General features: G+C 31.4%; 1 protein-coding gene across 1 annotated transcript; it reads left to right on the forward strand.

Moving 5' to 3' along the window:
- Window positions 1–232: 232 nt before the first annotated feature.
- On the forward strand, window positions 233–17,911 carry LOC136972962 (CAP-Gly domain-containing linker protein 1-like). Its single transcript, XM_067267627.1, is given in 33 exon segments — window positions 233–372; window positions 5,082–5,240; window positions 7,218–7,806; window positions 8,393–8,624; window positions 8,700–8,753; window positions 8,899–8,997; window positions 9,079–9,224; window positions 9,333–9,393; window positions 9,475–9,573; window positions 9,660–9,767; window positions 9,834–9,968; window positions 10,059–10,116; window positions 10,187–10,270; window positions 10,340–10,496; window positions 10,566–10,731; window positions 10,830–10,887; window positions 10,965–11,048; window positions 11,152–11,308; window positions 11,412–11,577; window positions 11,647–11,704; window positions 11,774–11,857; window positions 11,941–12,097; window positions 15,074–15,239; window positions 15,312–15,593; window positions 15,660–15,788; window positions 15,791–15,906; window positions 15,984–16,104; window positions 16,178–16,230; window positions 16,477–16,594; window positions 16,673–16,820; window positions 16,889–16,938; window positions 17,017–17,129; window positions 17,199–17,911. Coding segments are annotated over 32 exon segments (4,398 nt in total). The 5' UTR covers window positions 233–372; window positions 5,082–5,110; the 3' UTR covers window positions 17,419–17,911.
- The last annotated feature ends 458 nt before the right edge of the window (window positions 17,912–18,369 follow it).

Raw genomic sequence — 18,369 nt, forward strand, 5'->3', positions numbered from 1 at the left:
AGTAACACCAGAGCCATCAAACAAAACAAAAATGGCGTCCGAACTTTGAAACAATTAGGTAACCATAGCAACAAAACACACTACGCCGGAAGTGGCGCCACGCCACGATTAATAAATTTCAAAAAAATAACAATAATAACTTTTAAGGCGCAAAATTAGAATTAATAACACTCGCAATAAAACAATAATTTATAAGTTATGAGAAGATGCTAAAATTTCGTTCAGTCGCGTGACAGACGACCAAAATCACATTTGACTAAACGCCGTCCTCCATTTTGAATGAATGAATAACACAAAACGAAGTTTTCGTTATCGTTACGAATGGCTTCGATTGGCTGCGAAAGGATTTTAATTTAGTTTAAATAGCGTCAGGTGAGTTTATTCGGCGTCCGAATTTCGTAAAAATACTCACAAAGCTTAAATTAAGTCACACGAAATCAATATGACTCTTAACTCCATAAATTATTCATTTGTTTACATTGATTTTTATGGGTTAAACTTGAGAATTTCTGCCTTTATGGGGAATTAGTGCTTTCCTTTTTGAATTTAAATAGATAAATACAGTTAATTTCCATGAGTAAAATCATTAATTCGTTGTTTACAGGATGATTAAAGCAGTATTAAATTTAATGTGTTATACAATACCCAAATATTATTATTAATAATAATAATAATACACTGTACTGTACATTATTTGTCCTAAATACATTGGTGATGATGAGGATGATGCTTGAGCATCAAAATAAATATCTTAGACAATGATGTGTGTCATTTTGGATGATGAAGATGAGGATGAGGAATGAGGATGCTTAAATTTTAAAATAATATATCATAGACAATTATGTGTATTATTTTGAATGATGAGGATGATGCTTGAACATCATCTTCATCATTCAAAATAATATGATGAGGATGATGCCATCATTCAATAATAATAAATTTAATCATCCTCATGATGAGGATGATTAAATTTCAAAATAATATATCGTAGACAATGATGTATGTTATTTTGGATGATGATGATGATGATGATGCTTTTTTCGGTATTGTGACTACAAGATGAATCCAAGTTTTATTTTTAGATTTTCTAACAATTTTTTCCTGTAGAAGTTACTTTTAGTTAACTTACGTTTATAAATATATAAACAAATAATCTGAATGTAACTTCTACCAATTTTTTTTGTGTTGAGTCTTATGCAATGCTTTAACTGATGACTTTTAACTTCGTATTTTGTATGATTTTGTACCATTTATATAATATATTATGGTGATGCATCAAAAATCTTGAATAATTGGGGATGGACCGAGTCTGGATTTTCAAATATACGTGCGTAAATGGGAATTTCGAGGGCTATAAACTCCGAATAAACTGTAAATCATGTTATGTTCGAAACTCAAACTTGTATTTTGAAAGGAATGTAGGAATACTTACAAAGATTTAAAATATAATTTACAGAATATTTAAACTATATGTAAACAATAATTATACTAATTATAATTTCAAAATTAAAAATTATGAATTCCAAATGAATGTTGGAATGGTAACAACAATGAAATTATTATTGAAAAGGGTTTAAACCCATTTTTCGGTGAACAAATCTGAATTTTTGACAGTTTTGTGTATTATTCTTGACATTGTTCTTTGATATACCGCATAAATGTAAAGTTATTAATGTTCTGACAAAATTTAAACTGTGGATGCAAGGTTTATTATAGAGATGAAAAGTGTACTAGGCCTAATTTAAGATTTTCTGTCATATAATTGTTATTAAGTGTTACCTTTGATATTGTTACTTGTTCTTTACTCATTAATATGTAGCAACAGCCAACAGTCAATGCATCGGCCTGTCATTCTGGACCTGGATTTGAGTCCAAATTCGCTAAATCATACAGTGTAGTTACACAATGAGTCTTATCACCTGGCTGACCTATTGTGGGCCTAACCAAATCTATGATAGGCATAGGAAAAAGGTTATTTTAATGCCTGTAATGCCATAAGAATTAAATATTTTTGATTACTTTATACATTTTTTATCTCAAATGTTATAATTTTCAGATAGCATTCCATTTCATTCATTCAGAAAGAGTTTTGTATTTTTTATGCTTACAATAAACGGTTAAGGATTTTGTTGGTTTAATTTCTTCCACAAATTATTTATTTGTTTAGGAAAGTTAAAATTACATTAATCATTTTGAAATGTAACATAAAATAATTAATTTTAAATAGAAAAATGCATAGAATTCTTTTAAAATAATCCACATTTTAACTGAGAGAATGTGGAGTTTTATTCGGCATTATACTGTATGCTGCATATGTAAGACTATAAAATATATTAAATTAATATTATAAAAGGATTGGTATTTTAGCATATTTATAAATTCATAAAAATGGTGTTATCTATTTTTCATAAAATTGAAAATAAATGGTAATTTATTAACTTATTACATTCAGTTGTTGACCTTTACCCTCAGCTACAAAGGAAGTAGAAAGTTTGAGCTTTTAATTTATATTGTACGATTCTTTGTTCGGTTTAAGTATCGGAAGTCGTATATTGTATAAATCTTAAGTTCTTATTATAAATTTTATAGTTTTAACCGTGTTAAGTTATAAATCAGTAACAGTAATTGTAAAGTTTGTTTGTCGTGTAAAGATAATGAATTATTATTTAGTAAGTAGAATAAATTTAAATAATTCTGCGTAATCTAAAATTATTTTTATGCTAATTATGTTTTCATTGAAAAACTTATATAATAGTAAATTATAATGGATTTAATTTAAAAAATAATTGTTTGTTGTAAGAAAATTGTTGTTTCTATTAAAAAAATATGCAGGTGTATATATTTATATTGTAATAATTTAATTTGGTAATGCAAGCACTAATTGCATAATTGAAAACCATCTTCTGGTCTTATAATCAAGCTATAAGTCATTATGATGATTATATAAATTGATTTTGCGATAATGAAAATACTAAACTATCTATTAAACATTCATTTACTGGTTGACAGTAAAGACTTGTCTGTCATTCAAGTTCAAGTCCCATTTGAATCCTCAGAAATTTTTGTGCATATTACAATCCAAATTTTGGGTCCCACCCTTCGTCACCCAATTGTCCTTTTGTCGACAGAGTTAAATCTACTGTAGACACAAAAAAGAAGGGGTTCTTGTAATTTTAAAACAAAATACTTGTTATGGTCAATTGAAACATTGGAAAATTATGGTATTTAAAAGTGAATATTAAATTTTAACACTCTGCTATTTTTTTAAATTTTGATCATTATACATTCAGAGAAGCTATTTTTTTGTTTTATTTTTAACATTCTTTCAAGGAAAAAAATATTTAATTCTGGTATTTATTCTCGAATAAACTATTGATGATTGAGTGTTTGTTATAGAAAAAAAATGACAATGTACAGTACTTTGTAGAATGTAAATAGAACACTATTTTTGTGTTATATTTTAATAAAATACTGTAATATATAGCAGTAATAATGTTTTAGCTTAATATATAATATTATGCAATCAATATATTTTAATTTATATCATCATTTTTTAAATGTGTTTAAGTTTTAAAACATTTCTTGAAATAAAACGTCTGTGGAAGACAAATGAGATCAGCTATCATCTTCAGATCATCCATCTTGATAATGTTTACCTTACACTTTGTAACGTTTTAGCATGTTATCTATTTAAATAGTAAAATGTTTTATTTTCTACAAGTACAAAAAAAAAGAAATGAATTACTAGTTGTAAATAAAATTGCAAAGTTTATCATCCTTAACATAAAGTAAATTTGCCCAATTCATCTCTTTAATCATTAGGAACAATCTTTATATAAAGATGGCAGGCATACAATTGGTATGAGTAAATCAGTCGGGAGCACAAATATATACGAGTGATTTTGATAAATCAGTGCCGATAAGTAAGATTAGTAACTGATATTATGTGATGATACGCTAAGGAATAAAAAAGAAATCGTACAGTATACGTCACGCTCAGTCGAATGTTCACAATAGCTATGTCGGATTAGCATTAAATAGGCCAATTTGTAAACTGATGTTATATTATGTAACTCGTAAATATCCTTGTTGGAAATTCGATATGCCATTTTGCACGTACGAATTAAATGCCGCATTTTATTCGACCGTAATTGTTCTCCGAGTGTCGACTATAGATCTGTATTGCGTACATTTTATCTGATAAAATAGTACACGAGTTGGATTGTAAAATATCAAAACATATGTGTTGTTTTATAGCCCTTCGTAATAGAACATAATTAAAAATATCCATAAAGACAGAAACTTTAAAAAAGTTAAGCATTAAAATCATTAATGTGTGTGTTCATTACAATATAAAGATCTCATCTTTTTACAACTTAAAAAAATCCATTAAAATTTCATTTTACTACTAAAAAAATGACAACTCTATCTTTTTTTAATTAAATCCTTCACTTATCTTATTATTTAAATCAGTTTAAACAGAATTTTTGGACTTAAAACTTTGTCACATATCTAAAAACGTTAAAAAACTGCAGAATGCCTATTGTCTCCGAAATCAATTCCAATCAATTCCAACCTTACTTTGCGTTAAAGAGGAACTATTGTTAAAACACTCATTCAATATATATGTTGGATGTAGTTGATTAACACATCCTTACTACGTCTTCCTCTCTACTCTGGCACGGCTCCAGCGGTCGTAAAAATACCTTCGACCAAAATAAACCCGAAGATGCTCCACACACCGAGTCGCCGGTAAAAAAAATAAAAGAATAAAAAGATTACATCACGATATTTTATAATTGAGAGGAAGGGGGAAAATAAAGAAGGATACAGTGCGTATTTTTAGATCCTGCCCGTTATTTAGAGTGTAAAAAATTAGGTCGAAGGTTCTTTAAGTGTGGGAGGAGCGGCGTAGTTCAATGTCACGTTTCCGACCGTGTTTTTGTGTCACGAGATGCTTGTTTCGGAGTCATAGAAACGCATTTTAACTTAATAAATTGTCGAATTTCGAAAAGTCCCTCGCCTCGCCCGAGGATTTTTTTGTTACGGAATAGTTACGTAGAAGTTATTCTGATTTTCAGATATGTCTGTTAGATAGAAAGTTATCGGGATGAGTCAGAAAAGTTCGGGTCTCCGAGCACCCAATAAAATTAATAAACCAACTTCGTTGCCGCTGATTAACAAATCGACGCCCAATGTACCCGCACAGGCCGAAGCCGCAGCAGACACCAAGCCGGTAAGTAATTTATTTTTTTTTTTTTTTGTTTTTTCAGTACAGAGGATTTAAAAGGAACTCCATGTTTCTAGCAACACCCTAGATGCAAAAAATGTTTTGCGCATTGCGTCGCATCGCATCTGCCGCGCCGCGTCCGAAGCCAATGGCGTATTTTTATGTTATTTTATTTTTTAAGTTTACTTTTACTAGTTAAAAGAATTCGAAACGATTTAATTTAACGACGGCGTTCCGACTTTGTTTAATTTTCTAGCGTAAATGGAGAATTTTCGTTATTTAAGAGTCAGGTGTGACGCGGCGCTGGCCGAGACGAATTTCGACGATACGCGCGATCGTAAATCTATTGGTTTATGGATTTCGGTGTGGGACGAGACGATCGTCCCACCTGTTGAATCGGTTGCGTCGTAAGTCTGTTATGTTAAATTTTATCGTCAGGTAACCAGTAAGTACGAAACCTATCCAAAAATTAAATCTCTTCGCCTTGTGAGGCGTACTTGAATAATTTAATAATATTTTCTCGGGTATCGCCTCCTCGATACCTGTTTCTCTTTCATAATCGCGCCCACGTATCGACGAATTTTGAACCCTTCCCAAAATCGTCGCCCATAACCGATGCCTTTTCGCATTCGTTAACAATAGCGCAAAGGATAATATATATACATAAATATACTTTTTTTACAAAAGGTATTTTTAGTGTTTCCGAAGTTTTAATCGTCTTTCCGCGTCACGCAGCGATCGGCGCGCGACGGCTCGCGCCGTTAAACTTTTCGCAGGTTATCGACGATCCGATCTCGATTTTTGCGATTCATACGAATTTCGGAACGGATTCTGCAATGCCTATTCTAGCAGGTGCGTATTTAATTAACGCGATTCTTCCTCCTTTATTATTTTTTAAACGTTATTTGTACAGTACGTAGGCGACGCGAACACGTGATAAACGTTGGCGTCGCGCCATGACCGATTATGGTATCTAACAGGCCAACTGAGAGGAAAATCGGCGGTTTCTCGGATAGATTGGCATTAAAACTGTTTATTTTGCTTTAAATTGGCGATTAACGGAAACGGAAATGTCATCGCATTTGCATTATTCCGAGAAACTCCCCTCAAATTCTAGAGGAGAGAGTTATTAGATATGGGCAGGGTGGGTCTAGTTGACTTTTCTTCTTTAGTATGCATGCATTGCACTCCAGGCCAACCGAGTAATCAATTCTAAAAGTTGGAACGTCTTCGCGGAAACATAAATTTATGTAGTTTTTTTTTTTTCTCCTCCTCATAACAAATGTTTTCGTTACGCAGAAAAATACTGCAATTTTATGTACTGGTGTGCCTCTCTTATAACATATTTGCATGTTTTATTCATTAAAAAACTCTGTGTTCTTTAACTTTTGTAAAAAAAACTATATAAATCTAATCACTTCGCGTGTACGGATTTATGTGTACGTAGATGTTAAAAGCTGTGTCTGTTGTTTGTACATTTATTCTTGCACTCGTTATCACTGTATATATGTAAATATTGTCTTGTTTCTTGTTTGTTCTGCACTCTATCTGCAAATATTTTCACTTCCTGTTAAAATTCTTGATGCCGTGTTCGGTTCTGAGTAAAGCATGACGAAATAAAGTAAACTGTCAAACTGAATGCACTTTGTATGTTTTTCTTTGCACATTTTGTATGTCTGTCCGTCACTAATTGTACAAACTAAGATCGTTGTGTAATTAATATGATAAGTATTACTAATATTGTTAATTAATCTGTTAAGTGTTCTATCTATTAAAATTTGTACAAAAATATAATAGTGTGAATTAACCGGCATTTCTTTTAGTAATTATAATGTGTCCACGAAAGTGGATAGAATTCATAATTATTACTTTTTATGATAAATCTATGGCTTTATAAGTACGTACTTTAAATTTTCGTACGTCAGGCCAGCCATTACAATATTGATAAAATTACATTTGATATTAATTCTAATATATTTTTCAGAAGCTGGTGATGCTCCTGCAAACATGGAGCAATTCAAGATTGGCGATAGAATTTGGGTGAATGGAACAAAACCGGGATTTATTAAGTACATTGGAGAGACGCAGTTTGCTCCCGGAGAATGGGCGGGAATCATTTTGGACGAACCCGTGGGGAAAAATGACGGTTCGGTCGGAGGCATTCGTTATTTCCAGTGCGAACCCAAAAGAGGCGTGTTTGCTCGCCTTCACAGGCTCACGCACGCTCCTACGGATGCCGAAGGGGACGTTAGTGTTGTTAACGGAACTGTGAAATCAAATAGCGGACTAGGTGTTTTCAAATCAGTGAGTTCGTCTTCAACCAAGTTAGCAGCAACTGCATCACCTGCAGGCAGCATTAAAACTGTTACTCCACCCAGTTCTAGGACAGCTTCAGTCAGTGGTAATACAAGCTCTCCTCCCAGAGTTGGTGACAGAGTCGTAGTCAATGCTACGAGTGGCACGAAAACAGGTGTTCTCCGGTATCTCGGGACTACGGAATTTGCTGCCGGAGAATGGGCCGGAGTTGAATTAGACGAACCAGTGGGCAAGAATGACGGATCCGTATCGGGGAAAAGGTAAATATGTTTCGATTGAATAATTTATTTATTTAAATTCGTGATCGGTAGGAAACACCCGAGTGGGATTTTTAGTTTGTGTCCATATATTAACATACTTCCTGTTCAGATTTAATCAATTTAACGATAGGTTTTGAGTATTTCAAATGAGAAAAATGACCGAAATTAAAATTTTTTATGTATGAAGAAGACAATAAAGTAAAAATGGCTATTTTGTGATTTATATTACATTTAAAAAAATTTTAATTGCAGTACATTTTTTCTACTTTCATCTAACATATAATAATTGTGTATACATAAATGCATTAATTAAAGATAATTAATATTTAATCAAAATTAATTATTTAACAACCCACTTCTACTAGAGTTGTCCATTTAAGTAACAAATTAAGGATGAATGCTTAATAAATTTTGACCTATTTTTAGATATATAGGGTCGTTTGAACATCTAGTCCTTGACTTGTAAATTAAATGATACATAAGTGAATAGATTTAACTTCGTAAAATGCTTCTAATGAAACTCTCGCAGTTTATACGAAAGATGAATTTAAGCAAGTTGTACTTCAGAACATGTTATCTTTGTTAGGTATTTTGAGTGTCAAATGAAGTACGGTCTGTTTGCTCCCGTCCACAAGGTTAGTAGGGTCGGATCAACAAATACTCAAGGAAGAATTACCAGGTTGTGCTCCGGTTCGGGAGCTTCCCTTTCACACAGAGTGGGAAGCCACGAATCTCTTAACAGCTCCATGAGTTCCACGTCGAGTGCTGCAAGAGTTGGACGGGTTAAATTAGGCATTACTTCATTAACAAGTGCTCAGGTAGTTACATATTTTCATTTTCATTATATATAATTCCTTCTAGTTTTTATAATGCTACAATTTATTTTTACTTAGAAATCGGTTAGAAGTGCAGCTACAAATGTTTCAGCAACTAACACCGCTCTACAGGTAAATACTTAAAATTTTAAATACTTTTGAATAGTCGAGTATTTCAGATTTCTCACATTAAAAATTATAGATTAGGATTTAGAACTAGTAAGTGAAATTCTAGTAATATCTAGAAGGTAAAAGTTTAACATTATTTACTCCAAAGGAAGCTCTCAAAGAAAAGGAAGAACATATAGAACAGCTTCTGAAAGAAAGAGATTTAGAAAGAGCCGAAGTGGCAAGAGCAGCAACGCAAGCAGATGAAGTACATATCTTAGTATTTTCATATGTTGTTATGCACGAATGTAAAGAATTATTTGAATTAATTATTAATATTTTTATAAAGGCCGAACAAAAATTAGTGTCTTTCAAATCCGAACATAACAGATTTGTCGAAGATTACGAAAGGAACGCAATGCAAATGAAACAACTCCTAGAAATTACAGAAAAAGAACGGAAAGAGCTATTAGCTCAGTTAGAAGACGAACGAAGGTAAGCAACGAAGACGTGTAAACATCAAAGATTTGTGCATGGAGAAAACAGTCATATTGTTTTAAATTTAAAATATTTTAGAATGTTTTATTTGAAAATGCTTTACAGAAAAGTTGAGGATTTGCAGTTTAGAATTGAAGAAGAATCCATATCGAAGGCCGATTTGGAGGTGATTATTAGGAATTTATAATTAAAGATTAATATAATTTAGTGACAGAAAAATATATTTTTCTTAATTTATTTTTTTTAGGCTCAATCGTTGAAAGAAGCTGAAAGGATAAAGGAGTTAGAAAACTTATTAGAAATGGAAAAACGAAGTTCAAGGATTCTTGAAGAGTCTAGCAGCAAAGTAAATTACTCGTTAAGTGATAATTGCTAAATTCTGTTGTAAATAATTAATCATGATAAACTAAATTAGATTTTTTAAATTTAAAGACTGCGGCTATTGATGAAATGCTAAAAAAGTATAAAGAAGATAATGAAATTTTAAAAATGCAACTTGAAAATGCAGAAAGAAGAGTTAAAAATTTAGAATCTAGTCAGGTAATTTTGTGACTTTAAAATTTAGAAGAAAAAAAGGTGCAAAACTAAAAGTTATTATTCATTAAGATGCAAGAAAGTGAAAGAATTTCTCAACTACAAGCGGATCTTGTTCGCAAAGATGAAAACATTTTGCAGCTTGAAGCATCGTTTGAAGGCAGAAAGAGAGAAGTTTCAGGTCTTCAGCAACGGATATCTGAAATGGTATGTTGTATAAATTGCTTTTATAGTGTATATTTAAAAAGTTTATTTGGAATGTATCTTCAGTTAGATGAATTTTAAAACTTTTTATAGGAAGAAGAATTAGAACAAAGTAAACAAAAGCAACAAAAACATTTGGATGTTATTGATGGTAAGTTGTAACATTGTTTTATTTAATCGTGATATTTTGGGTTAATATGTAATAATTTTATTTTTCTCAGATTTAAACATCAAGCTAAGAAAATCTGAAAAATCATCATCCGAACTTAACGAAGAACTTCATAATTTAAAATTACATTCTACTGGTAAATTGATCTTATTTTTAATAATGTATAGTGTACATTAAACTGAAAGTTCTGTATATTTGATTGCAGATATTGAGAGACAGTTACGAGCAAACGAGGAAAAGAACGAAGACTTATCTAAACAAAAAGCAAAATTAGAAGAACAAATGAAAGAACTAACGAAATCTTCTGGAAGCAGCTCCGAGCAGCTGACTCGACTTAATAAAGAACTTAGAGAGAAAGAGAAGTAATTCTGCAATTTTTCTGTAATTTTACTTAGTTGGTTTTTTACTATGTGACTTACAAAGAAATTTAGATATTTAGAAACATTAAGAGGACAATTAGAAAAGGCAACTGAAGAATATCAAAAACAAAATGATCTAGTTGAAGAGATCAAGAAAGAAAAAGCTCGGGAGATAGAACAGTTGAATGATAAACATAAAAAAGATTTGCAAGAAGTTCAAGCACAACTTTCGAATACAGTAAATAATTAGTTTTCTGCCATAATAATAGATAGACGAGTTTATAACTTTCCCGAAATGTATGTAGAATATTAACAAGTGCATTTATGTTTCTTTAGGAGAAAATAATGCAGCAAATAAAGCAAAGAGATGAAGCAAACGATAAGATGATAGAAGGTAAAACAGTATTTTTCAGATTCGTAAAAAAATAAAATTATAGAATAAAAAATTATATTAAATTTAATTCATTCCAGAACTTAACGCAAAGTTGAAAAATTCTGAAAAATTATCTTCTGATCTGAAAAAGGAATTTAATTCTGTTAGTCTAAAATCTGCAGGTTAGTAAATACATTACTTCATAGAAAACTTTTAAATTTTATGATAAAATATTTGTTTACTGTCTTTCTAAATCTTTCTAAATCTCAACTGTCTTTTTAATAGATTTAGAAAGACAGTTGAGAGCAAGTGAAGAAAAGACAAAAGACTTGACAAAAAGGAAAGTACAGCTTGAAGAAGAAGTGGCAGAGTTCATGAAATCGTCGGGAAGCAATTCCGAAAGACTGACAAAAATGAACGAAGAAATTCGTGAAAAAGAAAGGTAATATTTTATTGAAGTAAACAAAAAATTATTTAAATTAAAGCCATTTTGTTATCTTGATAAAAGATGGAAAAATATTTAAATGACATATTTCAATTTATAGACAATTGGAGGACATCAAATCACAAGTACAGAAGTACAAACAAGAAAATGGAAAACTGAAAGACACCATCGAACAGGTTAGAAAGGATCACGAGAAGGAAACGGAAGCAGTAATTGATAATCACAAGAAAGAAGTACAGAGTCTACGAAGAACACTGAGCAATACAGTGAGAGCATTTTTAAATAACTGTATTATTAATTTGTTTGAATACATTTATATGATGATAACTGTTTAGGAAGAGGAATTGCAACAGAGTAAACAGAAACAGCAAAAACTTCAAGAAACAATCAGTGGTGAGTGCCATTAATGTTAAGCCATTAATGTATAGATTTTATTTTAACATACTTTAAAACTTGTTCCAGATCAAGAAGAACAAATAAAGAAACTTCAGTCTTCTTCGTCTGCTCTAAATGAAGAACTCTCTTCATATAAAGCAAAGACGCAGGGTATTTATTGTATATATACATATAAAATTTTATTATTTATAAATTATAAATATGAAAAGAATTATTGATTACAAATTCTGTAGATACTGAAAATCGATTGAAAGCTAGCATAGAGAAATGTACTGGCTTAGAAGAAGCAAAATCGAAACTGGAAGAGCAAGTTTCAGAGTTGAAGAAATTATCAACAGCCGGATCAGAAGAGTTAACATCTCTTAAGAATGAACTCGATAAGAAAAAAGAGTGAGTACATTTTCTTTTTATTAAATTGAACTTTTGATTGTGGGTTTTGTGAAACATGTATACTAGTTGTTCCAAATTGACTCCAAAAAAAAAAAATTATTAGACAATTATAGTCAAAACTGCTCTTATTCAACCTTTAAAATATTAGATTTGAGTAGAGAAACAATGTAAAAGATATGCTTTTACAAATTAAAGTTTATAGCAATAATCATAAAAATAACTTAAGAAAGCAACTCTTATAGCACTTGCAAAAATGTATTTTCTCTGTTCTTTATTTGTAATATATCAGATATGCAAAGAATTTATTTGTTGTTAACTTTTTTTAAATTTCATTATTCATAAAAAGAAATACATCGACGAGCAAGAATTTTTTTGCCTAGGGTTTATTTTTAAGCAGTTTATTATGAATATTTGTTTGCTGTGGTGCCATTAGTAAGTAAATTTCCAAGGGCACCAGTAGGATTGGGTGATCAAAATTTTTATTATAAAATTATGATTAAAACTTAAACCAATATAGATACCTACACCAGTGGCACGTCCAAAAATATTTTTGTTAGGGGTTTACCTCGTATTGCTCTTTTAATTAGAAGTTTTGTCATTCGTATGCACATTATACGTATATCAAAAAGTTTACCCCATGTTTGCTTTTGCATATTAATAATTTTTAACTGTGCCATATCTCAAAATTTTGATTTCATATTTATGTATTGATAACATTGATATCTTTAATCTGATTTTAAAAATAAAACCGGTCTTATTAATTTTGAAATTTCCAATATACAGGTTGTTTATAATTAAAGTTCCACTTTGAAACAGCCATAAAATGAAAACTACAGGACAGAATGTTATCAAACTTGGTAATTGTGTACGTCGTGGGATTTTATTTCCCGCAGAAAAATAGTTCAAAAACTCGCCACCAGCGGGGAATGGTGCTGTATGTAATATTGTTAAAGGAAATAAGACTAAAAATATTTTCATCTGATGTCTCCGTGTCTTATTTCCTTTAACAATATTGCATACAGCACCATTCCTGCTGGTGATGAGTTTTTGAACTATTTTTTTTGCGGGAAATAAAATCCCACGATGTACACTAATACCAAGTTTGATAACATTCTGTCCAGTAGTTTTCATTTTATGGCCATTTCAAAGCGGAAATTTAATTGTAAACACCCTGTAATTATTGTAACGTAATATTTTGCGATTAATTGTCCATGTGAGAGTAAAGTTATAAATCAATTAAATTATGTATTAAATATTATTTCAGATTCAAATCTACTCGTGTTAAAATTATGTTATTTAAGTAATGGTAAAGTTAACAGAGACATAATTTAAACTATGACATCCAATCAAAACCAGACGATTGTTTTTAATGGCAAAAATGTATATTTGACGTCAAAAATACTGAACAGGAACAAATAGATAATTGTTTAATGAAACATTCTGAGATAGAATGATCTATTAAAGGTCATTGGGTAACCCTAGGAACATATTTTAGTGCTATTCTTAATTGTGCAGGAGAATCGGTGTTAATGTTAGTAACTGGCTAGTATGCTGGAAATCTGGATAACTAATCAGATGTGATGTTACTTAGAAAAAGTGATCATCTGGATATGCTCCTGCATATTCAAGAATGATGCTCAAATAAAGTCCTAGCTATGTCTCTTGGAATTATACTGACTGTTTTCTGTTGAAACATATAATGAAAGTATGATATTAAAGAAGATAATCAGTAATAACGAAGTTATATAATCTGCCCATGGTGTGAAATTCAAAAATATGATTTACTAATCAGACAAACATACAAAGAATACTTAAGTAATCATTCTTTTATCAATTTTATTGTATAATCAAATATCGTAAAATATTTAGTTGGATTTTAAATTTTAAGTATGAATTCAAATGCACGCACAATTAAATACAGTGATAAGACACTATATTAATGTACAATTGCATAGTAACGAAATCATTATTTTACTTGCTTTGTGTCGTGTCTTCGGAGTTTCGGCTTTTTAAATCTAATGACAATGCATTTTGGTGGGTGGCCCTGGTCCAAAATCCTGATAAACATAATCAAATGTAGAATTTAATTGCGTTTGTATGTATGAATGCATTGCAATGACCTAACTTTAATCTCAACAAATATGTTCAGTAAAAGTGATTTTTTTAATAGTATTAATCAGAGCTGCATGGTTCATAATCAAAACAAATGAAAAGCTTATTTAAAAAATTGTATATTTTAATCCTTTTTTGGCCACAGACATTTATTCCTGAATTTTCTGTATGGTGTACTTCTATGTAGTAAATTTAGATATGATAGAACCCCGATTATCCAAGCTAATGTGGACCGACGCTACATCAGATAAATTCAAAATGCCGCTACTGTCCCATTTAAGGATAGCACAATAAGCTTCCTTTTCCCCATTATAAAAAGACATTAAAATTTATTAAAATGTAATGATAGGCTGACCATAGCTGAATAGACAGTGTGTGCAGGAGAGGAATGAGTGACTTGCATATACTGTATATATTCATGGCGAATGAATTATAAGAAAAGTAGTCTATTACACTTGTCGGTTTGCCTTGGATAATTGGGCTTCTACTGTATTTTAAACCAAAGCACTTTCCTGCCTAGCCAAGTTCAGCAATCAGTCATTCGGTTTATAATTATTAATTTACTGTACAAATGGTTTATTCGCTTAAATTTTGCATAATTAAAGCTTAAGGGTGCTCTACTTTCTTACTTTTTTTTCAAATTTGAAATTATTAACATGCTACATTATAACACTTAATGTATCGTCAATATTTGATATGTTGCTTGCTAATCATATAATGCGAACTGATCTTCTATTTAACCACTAAAAATGTTTAAATTATACTTTGTTTGGCTTTCCTGTTTGTTTAGTCTTCTGTAATGATGTATAATTCAATAAAGAATATGATTAAAGCACGAGTTTTCATTTAATTTGAACTTTGCAGTAAATTAGAAGAACTTAAGAAGGAACTTCAAAAAATGACGCAAGAAAATGAGAAACGCTCCAGCGAGATCCAACACTTGCAACAAAAACAGTTAGAAGAGACGAGAAGACTCACCGAAACTCATGCCGACGAGAGAGTTCGATTAGAAAAGAAATTGGATGATAAGGTAGAAAATTGTTTATCACGATGATGACGATAATAAAATATACATTTTGAGACAATTATTTTAATTTTATAGGAAGAAGACTATAAAATATCACAAGAAAAGATTAAAACTCTTACAAATACAATTAATGATAAGGAATTATTGAATTCTTCAAAAGATTTAGAGATCTCGAGACTGCAAAAAGAAGCACACCAGTTAGAAAGCTCGGTCACTGATCTGAACGTTCAGTTGAATGACCTGAAGATGAAACTGGAACATAAAACAAACGAAGACTCTCTGAATCGCGGAAGCCTCGAGACTCGAATCTCTCATTTACAGATGGAACGAGATAAGATTATGATGGAGAAGGAAGAGGTAAAATTTATTTTGTAGTCGAGCCTTATAGTATTCTTTTTCTATAATAATGCATTTACATAACAGCTAGTGCAAGAACTAAAATCTAAAGAAAAACTTAACACCCAGTTAAAAGCAGAGTGCGATAATCTATCAAAGCTGAAAATGGATCACCATGCTGCAATGATAGAAAAAGAAACGCAAGTATCTGTACTGAGAGAGAAGAAGTGGGAAGGCTACAGTCGGAGTTTACACGTCACAAAGAGGAACTCATGTCTAAGTTGGCCGAGAATCAGCTAGAAGCAAAGGCTATGGAGGATCTCCACAAGCAGATGTAATTGTTTGTTTTATTATAAATTTATGTTAAATTGAAATTTAATACACTTAAATTGACAAGTTTGGTTGCTAAAGGGAATTGGAAAGAAATCTGTTAGAGGAAACTAGAAACAAGTTAATGAAGGTCGAAAACGAACGCGAAGAATTAGCAAGTCAAGTGAACGTGCTTAAAATCGTTAAGCAAGAAAAGGAAGAGGTAGGTTTGTCTATTCTCATCTATCCGAGGCTTTGTAAAACTCCATTTAATTAGTTCATTCAACCGTTTTTAGTTAGAAAACAAAACTACGGAGCTACAAAGGCTGTTAGAAGAACAGAAAGAAAGGTAACTCTAGCTCTGATGTATTTAAAAATCCATTAAAACAATTGAATTTTTGTTTATTTTGGACTTATTTGAATCACATTAAGTCCTTTTGCTTCTTGTGCACACTTACTAAAAATTTGGATTTGATAAATGGTATGAGCATTTCTCATTTTAGAAAAATCATAAATTTTTTTTTTAATACTGAAACACTGCTACATACACAAATGTTTTCAAAATGTCAATGGAAATTCTTATTAATTTACTCAGGGAAACAAAATTACGCCATTCTTTTGAAAGTGAACAGGAAATGCTACAGAAAACTGTAAATCAAATGCAGACGCTCATAAAACAGAAAGAGGAAGACATTTATCAACAGAACCAAAAGGTAATTTATTTTTGATGCTTACAATTTGTTTGCTTTTGAAAAACATAGTACGATTTTAACTTTATATTTTGTCGACAGTTAATTGCTCTTCGAAACGACGACAGTAAATTGCTCAATTATAAATCATTAGTGGAAGCTGCAGAACAAGAGAAAAAGTTATTAGAAAACAAGATCGTAGAGTTACAAGTGGCTCTGGCTCATTCTCAAGTAAATTCTAATACAACAGGTATAATGTTTGTAAATTTTGGCTGATTATATTATTTTGGTATTAAATTTTGTCCAATCTTCTCCTAGATTCGGGATACGATAAAATTAAAGAAGAGAAAGAAACGTTCGAAAGTCAAGTAATTTTATTCGGATACGTTTCGTGTTTTTGTTTAATGTTTGCATTTGTTTTATTTTCTAAATTTGATCATTTCCAGATCGAATTTCTCAATTCCGTCATAGTGGACATGCAGAAAAAAAATGACGAGTTAACTGCCAGGATACAAATACTTGAAACGGGAGAAATATACGACGGCAGTGATTTGAACTTGTAAGTTTTCGTGGAAATGTAATTAAATTATTTCTGGTATAGTACAAAGACTGAACTTTCTAAATTTAGGAACGGAGTCAAGGGGATCGTCAAACCTCGACTTTTCTGCGACATATGCGACATGTTTGACTTGCACGACACGGAAGACTGTCCGCGTCAGGCTTCCACCGAAGACGACAATGCCCATTCCAAGCATCACGGTAAGAGACACGAAGAGAGGCCGTACTGCGACATCTGCGAAGTGTTTGGGCACTGGACGTCGGACTGCGACGACAACGAGACATTTTGACGCCTCGCGGCAAAAAAGTCCGAACTTTAAAACATTTTAAAAATAGGCCAATCGTTGCTACTGTAGTCATCAGTTTGTTAAGAGGGTTAGTTTTTTTATAGTTTCTAAAAAAAGCAAATTAATAGCGATTTTAAAGGTACGTTTTGCCAATTCGCCTTACTAAGTAACCATTTACAAAATACCCTTCGGCCAGTCGGGTCTGTTGTAATCGAGCTTCGATTGTTGCAAGTTGTTTTCGCGACAAAAAAATTAAAACCATCCGCTCACGCCGGGACGTCGGACGGCGTAGCCGTACTTAACGTACGCACCGCACGGGCTCCGTAACAAATCGAATTATCGTCAGTTGTATATTACGAGATTTTAGTTTTTAAGATAAACGTGATAACTAAATCTTCTCACAAAACGTTGACTTATAAGATATTGTTTCCTATGATTGTAAAGTACTTAAAAGAATATTTGAGTTATACATGTTAATAAATTATGCTTACAAGTACATCAGGTTTGCCTTCCCTTTTATCAATTATATTATAATATAGTTCTATAAACATCGAGATAACTTCTCTAATGTTTGGCCACAATACATGTTTAAAGATGTCTGTCTGCCATTCCGGAGGATGCTCGGCATATACTGGCCACAAAAAAACTACACTTATTATGGATGTTCAGTTTCTATGATTTTTTCTTTTACTTTTCATTTGATTATCAATTGCAAAGATGTATTACTAACATCTTCAATGAAGTAAACTCTAACATTATTCATAACAGGTTACGTAAATAATTAACATCTGTATGTTTCTCACAGTTAAACCGGATGTTTCGATAAGTTAAAAACATTTTAAAACAATGATATTGACAGCGGGAAAATACCAGGCTGTCCCGTAAGTTCTGCTACATAACATACGATTAGAACAGCAAACTACGTGGAATAGAAATGAAATTTATTCGGCAAAA

The sequence above is a fragment of the Centruroides vittatus genome, unplaced genomic scaffold (assembly GCF_030686945.1).
Source record: "Centruroides vittatus isolate TY-2023 unplaced genomic scaffold, ASM3068694v2 contig_3068, whole genome shotgun sequence".
Classification (NCBI taxonomy): domain Eukaryota; kingdom Metazoa; phylum Arthropoda; class Arachnida; order Scorpiones; family Buthidae; genus Centruroides; species Centruroides vittatus.